Source organism: Molossus molossus, unplaced genomic scaffold (genome assembly GCF_014108415.1).
Source record: "Molossus molossus isolate mMolMol1 unplaced genomic scaffold, mMolMol1.p scaffold_m16_p_20, whole genome shotgun sequence".
Lineage (NCBI taxonomy): Eukaryota > Metazoa > Chordata > Mammalia > Chiroptera > Molossidae > Molossus > Molossus molossus.
This window is the reverse complement of record NW_023425356.1, coordinates 31,279,396-31,290,637: the sequence shown is the minus strand read 5'-3', so window position 1 is coordinate 31,290,637 and position 11,242 is coordinate 31,279,396. Positions and strand designations below refer to the sequence as shown.

The 11,242-nt window shown below is 52.6% G+C and overlaps 1 protein-coding gene across 1 annotated transcript; it reads left to right on the top strand.

Annotated features, from left to right (window-relative positions):
- Nucleotides 1-4,832: 4,832 nt before the first annotated feature.
- Nucleotides 4,833-10,994, top strand: KLHDC8A (kelch domain containing 8A). The gene is made up of 5 exons (XM_036273045.1): nt 4,833-5,226; nt 7,993-8,157; nt 8,372-8,587; nt 9,152-9,253; nt 10,023-10,994. The coding sequence occupies exons 1-5, from the start codon at nt 4,851-4,853 to the stop codon at nt 10,214-10,216; spliced, it is 1,053 nt and encodes a 350-aa protein (XP_036128938.1). The 5' UTR covers nt 4,833-4,850; the 3' UTR covers nt 10,217-10,994.
- Nucleotides 10,995-11,242: the final 248 nt, after the last annotated feature.

Here is an 11,242-nt window from a genome sequence, read left to right as displayed (position 1 = left end):
CCAGGCAGCATGGTACCCCACAGAGGGCCTTCTGGTGGTGCCCACTGACAGGATGGTAGTTCAGTATTTCTGGGAAGGAGAAGGGGCTGTACAAGAACTAAACAACTCCTTTCCCCACCCCCACCCCAAATGTACCCTACACTTGGTATTTTACCAGTCCCTTTAAGCCCTACACATAGTGACTCCATCCATGGTTTGCCATGCTAGGAATCTGCCTGGTTTACGGGGAAGAAACTGCCCTCCCACCACTACCCTCAGCTTCCCCAAACCTACCAGAGTTCAGTGAAATCAGGCCTCTAATGGATAGTTAATAAACTCAATGAGTAAAAGTGTGCGTTTTTTGCATGTAAATTAGACCTGATTAAATCCCAGATGTGACTTTTCCTGGGGCTGAGCACCCCTCAACATTTTTTTAAATTAATTTTTTTAGTGAGAAAGATAGATTTGTTGTTCCACTCACTTATGCATTCATTTGCTGATTCCCAGATGTGCCCTGACCAACCTGATTGAACTCACAACCTACCAGGCCACAGCTCAACAAGTTTGATTGATGCGTTAGCATCACAATAATAAAGACTTTCAGGTATCAAAGGCTTTATCTTCACAAACTTTCCTTCCCCACTTCCCTAGGCGAAAGTCAAACACTTTTTAAGAGAGAAGAGAAACCCAGGCTGGATGCAATGCAAGGTCTTAGAGCAGACGGGTTTACGTTTGACATGAGGAAGAAATTCCTCACAAGAAAAGTGGTTACACACTAGAATGGGGTGCTGGGTCACTGGATCCCACCTCTGCTTGGCACTCCTTAGAGCCCCAGCTTATTGCAAGCAGCCCAGGCCTGGAAACCACAGGTGACACGGGGAATCTTAAGTGGTGGTTGCTAGGTTACAAGCTTCCTCAAAGTGCACTCAATGTAAAGACTAAAGGATGTCACCTAGCGGAAGGAAGAGCCTTGGGGGAAGGAGAGGGAGAGATGGAGAGAAGCCAGGCCTTCCAGAACAAGCAATTATGCCTTAGTCTGGAAAGCGTCCTGTTCTTAGTATTCCTAAGGGCCTGAGTTCCTAAATCCTATGGTCTTCATAGAGAGCGGTGCTTGTGAAACATGAACATTAGGTGAGAAAGGGGCCTATTCTAGGGCTGGATTCCAAGCCCTTTCCCAGCTATGCTGCCCAGCACAGATAGTGCGTCAATGGGAACACTTTGGGGTCTGGGCTCCTTCCTTCACTGTAATTGGACAAAAAGCCAAGTGAGAGGGAGAAAGCTTGATGTCCTTAATAAAGTACAATGCTTTCCTTTGGGATTGAATTGTGATAAAGTGAAAGAGCATTGGATATGGACGTCACCAACTAGACATACCCGGAACAGCTCACTGTCATAAGTCAGTTACTTCATTTCACCAAACCTCAGGTTCCTTATCTGTAAAAAGTGGATACTGATACCTGCCCTGGCAACCTTTCCCAGGGTTGTTTTAAGATTACAAGAAAATGGACGTGCAAGGGCTTAGTTTAACTCAATGAGTTATGCAAACATAAAGTAGTGTGGGACTCTGTATAGCTGCTTAAGCTGCTGCCCCAGCGGAGGGGGGAGGGGAGGGCACCGGGAGCCTTGCCTCACTGCTTTGGTAGGAGGCTCAGTGGGCAAAAGGGGCTGAAGAAGGACCAAAACTAGCTTCTTGGAGGAAGGACCATGACTTTCAATCTTCCTTATTTTGTGAACACAGTTCAAGTTGAGGGTTTGTTCTCGATTCCTCTGGGCAGATTATGATCCCTAGGAAAAAGACGTGTTTGGTGTTTCCTGTGAAACTTCATTCATTCAGAACACATTCTTTTGGAATTTATGAGTTCCTAATGAATAGAGAAAACAGAACACAACCTTCTTCTGTGAAGGTTTTAGAGGTACTAACTCTTTAAGCACAGAGAATTCAAACTAAAAAATAGTGGCATGTCTAAGCCAAGGACTTACGATATTATGGTGGGTCTGTTGTGAGTTGTGACTTCTGTTTCTCACAGGAAGTCACTTCAAAGTAAGGGGCAGAACGTGTGTGCTTGTTCTCAGTTTTCCTTTTTCTTGGTTTGGTTGACAGTAATTGTGGTAATAATGATATTAATCACAATGTACTAGGTCCTTGCTTTGTCTCAGAAGCTGAATGAACTGAATATGTTACCAATATTATCTCATTTAATCTTCACAGAAACCTACAAGGATGTATCCATGCCATCGAATGCTACCCAGAAATAAAAAGGAATGAATTATTGGTACAGGCAACAACTTGAATAAATTTTCACAGAATTCTGCTGGGGGAGGAAAAGCTAATCTCCAAAGGTTACATACTGTCCAATTCTATTTATATAACATTTTTGAAATGACAAAAGTATGGAAATGGAGAACAGATAAGTGGTGGCCAGGGATTGGGGAGAGAGGGGTGAGAGAGACTGTAAAAAGTCAACATGCAGCCTGGCTGGTGTGGCTCAATCGTTGAGCATCAACCCATGCACCAAGAGGTCACCGGTTGGATTCCTGGTCAAGTCACATGACCAAGTTGTGGGCCCAATCCCCAGTGTGGGGCATATAAGAGACAGCCAATTGATCTCTCTCATTGATGTTTCTCTCTCTCTCTCTCTCTCTCTCTCTCTCTCTCTCCTCCCCCCTCTCCCTTCCTCTCTCTAAAAATCAATAAATAAAAAATATTTTTTTAAAAATCAGCATGATAGAAATGCCCTGTATCTTCACTGATCAATTTCCATATTCTGGTTGTGATATTGTACTATAAGTTTTGCAAGATGTTAATCATTAAGGGAAACTGAGTAAAGGGTGTTATTTCTTACAAATGCATGTGAATCTACAATTTATCTCAAAATAAAAAGGTGAATTAAAATAATAAAAGAAAACTGGGGCTCAGAGTCATTAAATAATTTCAGAGCTAGAACTCAAGCCCAGGTCTGTCAGACTCCCAAGCCTGAGTGTGTTTTTTTTTTTGTTTTTTTTTTAATCCTCATTCGAGGACATTTTTCCATTTTTTGTACAGACAGTGTGGGAGGGAGAGAGAGGGAAACATCGATGTGTCCCTTTCGCATCGAGTGGCTGCCAGCCGGGGACAAACTGCAACCGAGGTACATGCCCTTAGCTGGAACCGAACCGGGTCTCTCCGGACCGCAGGCGGACGCTCTAACCGCTGAGCCAAACTGGCCAGGGCCCAAGCCTGAGTGTTTTATTCAGGCTTATATTCTGCCTATATTCAGGTAGGACGAGGGCCCCATAGGCCTTGCAGTCCATCAGACCAGGTGGCCACTGGTGTCATGGGCAGCTTTGTTACTGGGGACTACTGTCCTGAAATGGCTCTATTAGAGAGCAGTTTCAAAGATTTATTTGGCAAGCCCTATGGGTTGGTACTGAGGGCCAAGATTGGATAATCAAGTTTCCCCTTCCCAAGGTGTGTGAAGAAGGAGTTGGGGGAGAGACAGCCTGTGAGTGTGGCTTTGGTTGTGTGTCCACATGTCTGTGCATTTGTCAGTTCCTCCGTGGGTATGTCTATTTGGGAGGGGGGGAGGTGACGTAAGATTTGCATGTGTGTGCTGGTCGGTGTATATGTTGTTTGGATGCACCTGTGTCAGCCCTGCGTAGATCGCACCCACATCACTTGATTCTATTAGGTTAAACCATTTGATAATAGCTCCCCCAAAGCAAAGCTGACTATGGAGCCAGCCTGTCGCGAACTGGGTCTGTGTACTGTAGATAACTGGGTAATTGGACTCTCCGCCTCCTCATCCAAAACAAACACACACAACCGCCCTCTCCCTCGCTCCCAACTCCCCACCCCCTCACCCCCTGTCCCGACCGACCGGAGGGACTGGAGGGAGTCATCTGGGTCCTTGGGTCTCGTGCGGACATCCCTGAACCTGTAGACAAGATGAGCGTCTCCACCGGGCCCTTTCCCTCCCCCGCGGGCCGGGCGCTGCCAGGGCTTATGTAAAGAGGTCACAGCTGTTCCGCCGCGGGACGCACGCGGATTCCTGCACAGGTGTGGCGGCGGCTGCGGGTGGGAGCGCATGGAGTCGGCTGGCCGGCCTCCTCCCCCGCGGCGGCCTCGCTTCTCCTTCCTGCTGTTCATTTATTCTCTTCCCCTGCATGTCTGACAGCAGGGTACGAAGTAGAAGGACAGAGCGCCTGTCCCTTGCTCCCAGCGCCTGCGGGCGGGGGCTCCCGGCTCCGGGTGATGCGCTGTCTGAGCCTCGCGCCACGCTGCTCCGCCAGGCTGGGTAAGCGGCGCGGGTGCGGGCGCGGGGGCGGGGACGGGAGGCTGCGGGGAGGGGAGACGGGTAGTGGTCGGAGGCGTGGACGCCGAATAGTGTTAATGCTTTGCTTAGCGGGGAGCCAGCCAGGCACCCTAAACCCCAGGAAGCCCCGGCCCCACCCGGTACGCCCTGCGTTTCCACCCAGCAGGCGGGGAGGGGTGGCGGACAAAGCGTTACAGGGCGTGATGCCGCCGCGGGGTGGCGCTCTTGGCCGCGCGTCCTCCCTTTAAAGTTGGCGAACGGCTGGGAGCTGGCCCCGCCGCGGACACAAGGAGGCGAGGGCGCGTGGCATGACCGCCCTTGACTCGCGGCGTTCCTCCCTCAGGGCGCAGCGTGGACGCCACGGGACTGCTGAGTCTTGAGGGACGGTGAAGCGCTGGCCGGCGTCGGGGCCCTTGCCGGGGTCAGGCGGGAACCGGCGCTCGGGAGTGGGATGGAGAAGGCGAGAGGGGGCGCGGAGTAGCCGGTGCCTTCGCCCTCCCACCCCGGGGCTCGCACCTCGGTCTGGGCCCTGGCGCTCCGCGGCTCAGGGGTGCGGCGGGAGGGGCCCCCGGGGCTGCCATGGAGGTGCCCAACATCAAGGACTTCCAGTGGAAGTGCCTGGCGCCACTGCCCAGCCGCCGGGTCTACTGCTCCCTGCTGGAGACAGGGGGGCAGGTCTATGCCATCGGGGGATGTGACGACAATGGCATCCCCAGGGACTGCTTTGAGGTCTACTCCCCGGAGGCCGACAAGTGGACCGCCCTGCCCCCCTTGCCCACAGCCCGGGCTGGGGTGGCCGTCATCGCCCTGGGGAAGAGGATCATGGTGATCGGGGGTGTGGGCACCAATCAGCTGCCCCTGAAGGTTGTGGAGATGTACAACATAGATGAGGGCAAGTGGAAGAAGAGGAGCGTGCTGCGAGAGGCCGCCATGGGCATTTCTGTCACGGCCAAAGGCAAGTGGGGCAAGGGCTGAGGGTGGGTGGCGAGCAGGGAGCGGGGAGACCACAGGGAAAGGGATGGGAGCCAGCACCGAGTCGGGGCCCACTATCACATTCCTGACCCCTTTTGATCCTCACAATAGGCACCAAGGCTGGAGACCCAGTGGCCTTATTGCACAGGCGGGAAAAGGATTGTGCTCCTGCAGCACCCTGCCCATCTGGAGTTCTCAGGGCATGCGTGTGCCGACCCTGTGGTTTTATGATTCTCATTTCACTTTCTCCAGCCCCGACTTTCCTTCTCTTCTGGTTTGGAACAGCCTAGAGCATAGAGGGTGCTCAGAAAGTTCTTTTGCTAAAACACAAAGGGTTTTATGGGAAGTGGCCCAATAGGAATTAGGGGAGCTGAAATCCAGACAGGCTTAATGGGATGCAGCCTTTCTTGTCTCTCTGGCAAAATCATCTAGCTGCTTGCTGGGTCTACTGTAGAGCAGGAACGGGCATCTCCCGAGCAATTGCTCTGTCCCTGGTACAGGTCTAGGTCCCAGGGAGGAGGGAAAGGTCTGGTCTCCGCCTTCAGGAAACCAGGTCTGACCAACAAAGGTGACCAGAGAGACAGTCTAGCCCAGAATCCTTCAGGGCAGAATGGTCAGTGGAGCCTCCATAAACCGGAAGTAAGAAGAATGGAAGGCATGGAGGCCCGTAGGGAAATAGAGAAGGGGAGAGTACTCCTTTAATCCCAGGCCTCGATAAATGGTGCTAAAAGATTAAGAACTAACTTTAAGTCCTCATCATAGGTGTCTTTGATCCTCACAACCTATCTGATGAGGTAAGTGCAATTATTATCCTCATTGTAGAGAGAAGCAATGGGAGGCCCAGAGAGGTTAAAAAGCTTTCCCAAAGTTGCACAGTAAGGGATGATTGAATCTGTATTCCTAACTATGGCACTGAATGGGTTCATCAATTAATTTAGTAAGTATTTATAAGTCTGCACGTCAGGCATTGTACCAGAGGCCGGGATCACAGATCAACAAATTCTCAAGGACCTACAGTCTATTGGAAGAAACAGACAAAGATTATTTCGGTAACAATAGGTGACTAGAGTGAGGCAGGTGTCATGGAAAGCACTGAGCTGGTGCTCTCAGCCCAGCCTTGATGTTCAGGGACACTCAGGTGAGTCTGAAAGGATGAGTAGAGGGGACTGGAGGATCCCCGACTGGAAGTGTGTTTCAGGTGACATGAGGCTGGGAGAGGTCAATTTATTAGCAGTTTCCATCCCTCGCATCAGGCTAGGGTTGGGATTTTTTTCCCCCCCAGTAAGATTGGAAAGTAGAAGGAAAGAGTACTCATCCATGAAATACTCTTGAAGAACAAAGGCCTCTTAGAGCCAGGAGTGGGGAGGACTGGCTACTGAGAGCCCTGTGGGGGCTGTGTCCCTGATAAGCTACCGGAGATACTGGGGTGAGGCCCAGGGACACATGGATGCTTTGCTCATTCTCTCTGGGACAGTGGCAAGAAGCACCTTGAAAAGCCACCTGCAGTTCAGCTGGTGTGGCCCAGTGGCTGAGCATCGACCCATGCACCAACAGGTTGCCGACTGGATTCCCGGTCAGGGCATATACCCAGGTTGTGGGCCTGATCCCCAATGGGGGTCATGCAGGAGGCAGCCAATTGATATTCTTTCTCATTGATGTTTCTGTCTCTCTCACTCTAAAATCAATAAAGGGGGAAATTTTTTGTTTTTTTTTTATCCTCACCCGAGGACATTTTTTCATATTTTGTACAGATAGAGTGGGAGGGAGGGAGAGAAAGAGAGAGAGAGAGAAACATCGACATGAAAGGGACACATCGAGTGGCTGCCACCCGCACGACCAACCAGGGCCGGGGACAAACTGCAACCGAGGTACATGCCCTTAGCGGGAACCAAACCCGGGTCTCTCTGGACCGCAGGCCGACGCTCTAACCGCTGAGCCAAACCGGCCAGGGCTGCTGCTTTTTTTTTTTTTTTTTTTTTTTTTTAAGAAAAGCCACCTGCAGCCCAGAGCAGAGGAGCATGCTGGAGAACTGGTCTTCTCGGAGTGCCCAGCTCACTGCCCAGGCAGGGTTTCTGTCCTGCAAGCCGTACGCTCATTCACCCCGGCCCTATCCCACTTAGTGCAGGGTGCCTCCTGGAGCCCACAAGCTTCCCAGTATGTAAAGGAGTTTGTCATTCCCCCACGGAGGTGGCAGAATACAAAAGCACCAGCAGCAGTCCAGTGTCCTACAAGGTCAATGACAGCAGGGTTGACCCAATTTCTAAAGGCTCCTGCCAGGTCTAGAGAGGTTCAGTCTCAGAGTGCCTGGGCCAGGCCACTACTGCAGGGGTATCACAGCCATGTCCCTCCTCTTTCACATCCCCTCTGGCTGCCCAGGAAGGAGGAACATGGAGGGGACAAGACCTGCAAAAGACTGTCCATGTCTGGACTCCACCACAGTTTGCCCCTGTGTGTGAGGCTTAGTGTTTCGGGCTTAGCCAAAGGGCTGGACATCAAGGACGGCTAAGGTCTGCAGGCCTGACATGGCTTCAAGAAGACCCAGGCTCAACTATAGTAGGGACTTTTAAATGTGGCCACGACCCTACTGATACATACATGGGGTTCACTCTGGCAGAGCAGTGGTGGGGAACCTGGCTTCATCGGTGGTGTTCAGGGGTTAACAGAGCGTGGCTATGGTGATAAATGCCGATGGGACTGTCTCGTGGGATCTGTAAGCTGAGTCAACAATGCACGTGGACTTTCTCCTTAGATTACAGAGTGTATGCGGCAGGCGGGATGGGCCTGGACCTCCGTCCGCACAACCACCTTCAACACTATGACATGCTCAAGGACATGTGGGTGTCGCTAGCACCCATGCCCACTCCAAGATATGCTGCCACCTCCTTCCTTCGAGGTTCCAAGATCTATGTGCTGGGTAAGGACGAGTTGCCTGTCCCCCTGGGTCCCTTCTTCCCACTTTGGATCAGTTTCCACGGGAGGCAATGCCTGTGTGTGGAGCATCTCCTTGGCACTGGGGGGAAAGCATGCTGCCCCGTCCCTCCCGGAGCTCCTGTACGATTAGGGAAACGCTGCTGCTTTGCTCAGGGACTTACTCTTCTGCCCCACACCCACCCTGCTCCGGCCTCCAGGGGGACGACAGTCCAAGTATGCAGTCAACGCCTTTGAGGTCTTCGACATTGAGACTCGCTCCTGGACCAAGTTCCCCAACATTCCCTGTAAAAGGGCCTTCTCCAGCTTTGTGACCCTAGACGACTGCTTGTACAGCCTGGGAGGCCTGCGGCAGGGTCGGCTCTACCGGCAGCCCAAGTTCCTCCGGACCATGGACGTGTTTGACATGGAACAGGGTGAGCTGGCTGCCATCTGCCTCTGGTGGACTGCCCCCACCATACCTCCCTCCCATCCGTACTCCCAGGGCCACCCGCCCAGCTGGAGGAGCCTTTCGGAAGTCTGACCACCCCTCTCCATTCAGGAATACTCTTGGGACCGAATTCTTCCATCTGTCCAGGGCTCCCTTTGGTGTGTTGGTTGTTTCCACCAAAGCCTTTTCCATCTATTCTCTCTCCTTACAATATCCAGGCAGGGCCAGGTGAGGGAGGGCTTTTTCCTGCTTTTACTCACGGAGAAACAGAAGGATCCTGACCCCTACGCTCTGCCTCTAGTGAACTTTTCTCCAGCTGAGAGTCTGAGAACAGCGGTAGAACAGGACAGTTGTTGTAGGGGATTCTAGTTCCCGGGACAGCAGCAAACATGGGAGAGGCTAGAAGCCACGGAGAGTGTCACTCAAACAGCAGGAGGCATTGTGAGCCCTGAGCACAGAGGGTAGATGGCGTGGAGACAGTGCCTAGGGTGAGAGCTTAGGTAACAGCTAATTCTCTCTCTGTATGTCTTGCCGTCACCGTGGCCTGTAGGGGGATGGCTGAAGATGGACCGCTCCTTCTTCCTCAAGAAGCGGCGGGCAGACTTTGTGGCTGGCTCTCTGAGTGGACGGGTCATAGTGGCCGGAGGACTTGGTAAGGATGGAGCTTCCAGGCTGGTACTGAGGTTCTGGTGCTTGGTGGATTGTTGGTATCCTGTACAAGCAGGAAAAGGTGCTGGCTCCTTGCACACTGCCTGCCTACTGCTTTCTTCCAAAGAATTCAAAGCACTTTCTTTCTCCCAGCCTGGACTTCACGTATCCACGTATGAGCCCAAATGTAGTCTTCGGTCCTTTTACACAAGGGACACTGAGGCCCAGAGAGCATAAGCAACATACCGATAACCATGGGACTCGGGGGTGCTCACACCCAGCTCTGTCATGGAATAGGAAAGCAGTTTGATCCAATACGTTAGTATGATGCATTCAGGATTTGCTGTATGTCCCTCCCAAAGATTAGTGGTATTCTGAAGTTAGAACTCCAGGATCAACAGGGGAGAGAGAGATGGGCCCAGCATTTGCTCAGCGTGAACAGACCACTTCATCGTCTCATGAAGGAGCATGATGTGGGCTAGACCACGTGGGCCGCTTTTTAGTACAAGGCAGAAGGGAGGCAATAGTATCTAGAAACTTCTGGTAAAAAACGGGATTGGGGAAAGAAAGCATATTGGTGAAGAGGCAAAGACAGGAAGTAGGAGGAGCAAAGTGGCTGTTTGACCAAAGCTACTGGCCCAGGGTAGAGGGAGGAGCAGCAGGGGAAGTTGAGGTTGCTTGGCTTCTACTGGTGGGAGCCAGGGGTGAGGGGTGGTGACTGCAAGGCATGGATTGGTGGCTGGACTCCTTTGTAAGTTCCGGTTCCCTTTCAGGGAACCAGCCCACTGTCCTGGAGACCGCAGAGGCGTTCCACCCGGGGAAGAACAAATGGGAGGTGCTCCCAGCCATGCCCACACCCCGCTGTGCCTGCTCCAGCATTGTCATCAAGAACTGCCTGCTGGCTGTGGGGGGTGTCAACCAGGGTCTGAGTGACGCGGTAGAAGCCCTGTGTGTCTCTGACTCCTAGCTGTCCCGGGCCCAGTGCCTTTGCTCGGGACCCGATCACCTGACTCTTGACAAAAGGAATGAATGGTCTTGTCAAAGCGGTTTGAGCTACTTCCCAGAGTCCAGCTCCTATCAGCAGCCAGTGGGGCCGAGCTCTGGGGCTTGAGTGACCTCCCTCCGCCTCCTAATGCTACCAATCCTAGGAAACTGTAAGAAGCCCCGATGACGGCCAGCCCCTGGCTGGAATTCAGCAGACCTCCGAGGAGACGCCTCCCTCACTTACTGCTCAGGCAGAGAAATGCACAGGAGTATCTGCTACCTGCCCTCTCTGAGTCCCGCCCCTCCCCGTCTCCTGGGGGGTTCTGACCCAGAGGATGAGCTGCTACCGCTGTCCTTTCCCCAGCTCTCAACTAGTCTGAGGGTCTCTCAGGATGGAAAATGGAGAAGGGTTGGGGGTTCCCAAATGCCTCTCTCCCTTGGTCTACGTCCCTTCCCCACGTGGTGGTCAGCGGTGAGCCTGTTCTGGACTTCATCTACTCAACAAGGACTGGCCTTAGAGCTAGAGGCGGATGGATTGGCAGGAAGCCGTAGACTGACCCCTGTCGGCAGCCTGGGCCAGGAAGGACCCCGGCCTCTCCAGGGCCCTTGACGGGAATGCGATGCTGGGGAAAGCTCTGACCCCCACTCCTCTCCTCACTCTGTTTCTCCTCCTGCCACCCCCTCCCTTTTGTCACCAATAGCCCCAGAAACCTCATTTACACTGTGGCATCAAAATCCACAAAGGATGGATCAATTGCACTCCGGTTAACAGCAGCAGCACAATGATTAAAATCTATATTCCTATCTTCTCTGGCATCTTGGTGCAGGGGTGGGGTGGGTGGGTGTCTTGAGGGTTAGAGGGGATCCCGTGAAATAGTCCCTCTGACATTCTCAGGCTAAGCAGGGCCCCCAGTGACCACCTATTCTTGTCTGTTCCCTCTGAGGAGGTTCCACTTTCAAACCACCGCTCCCCCGATCGATCACCTTACTTCTGGTAAAACAGCATAGT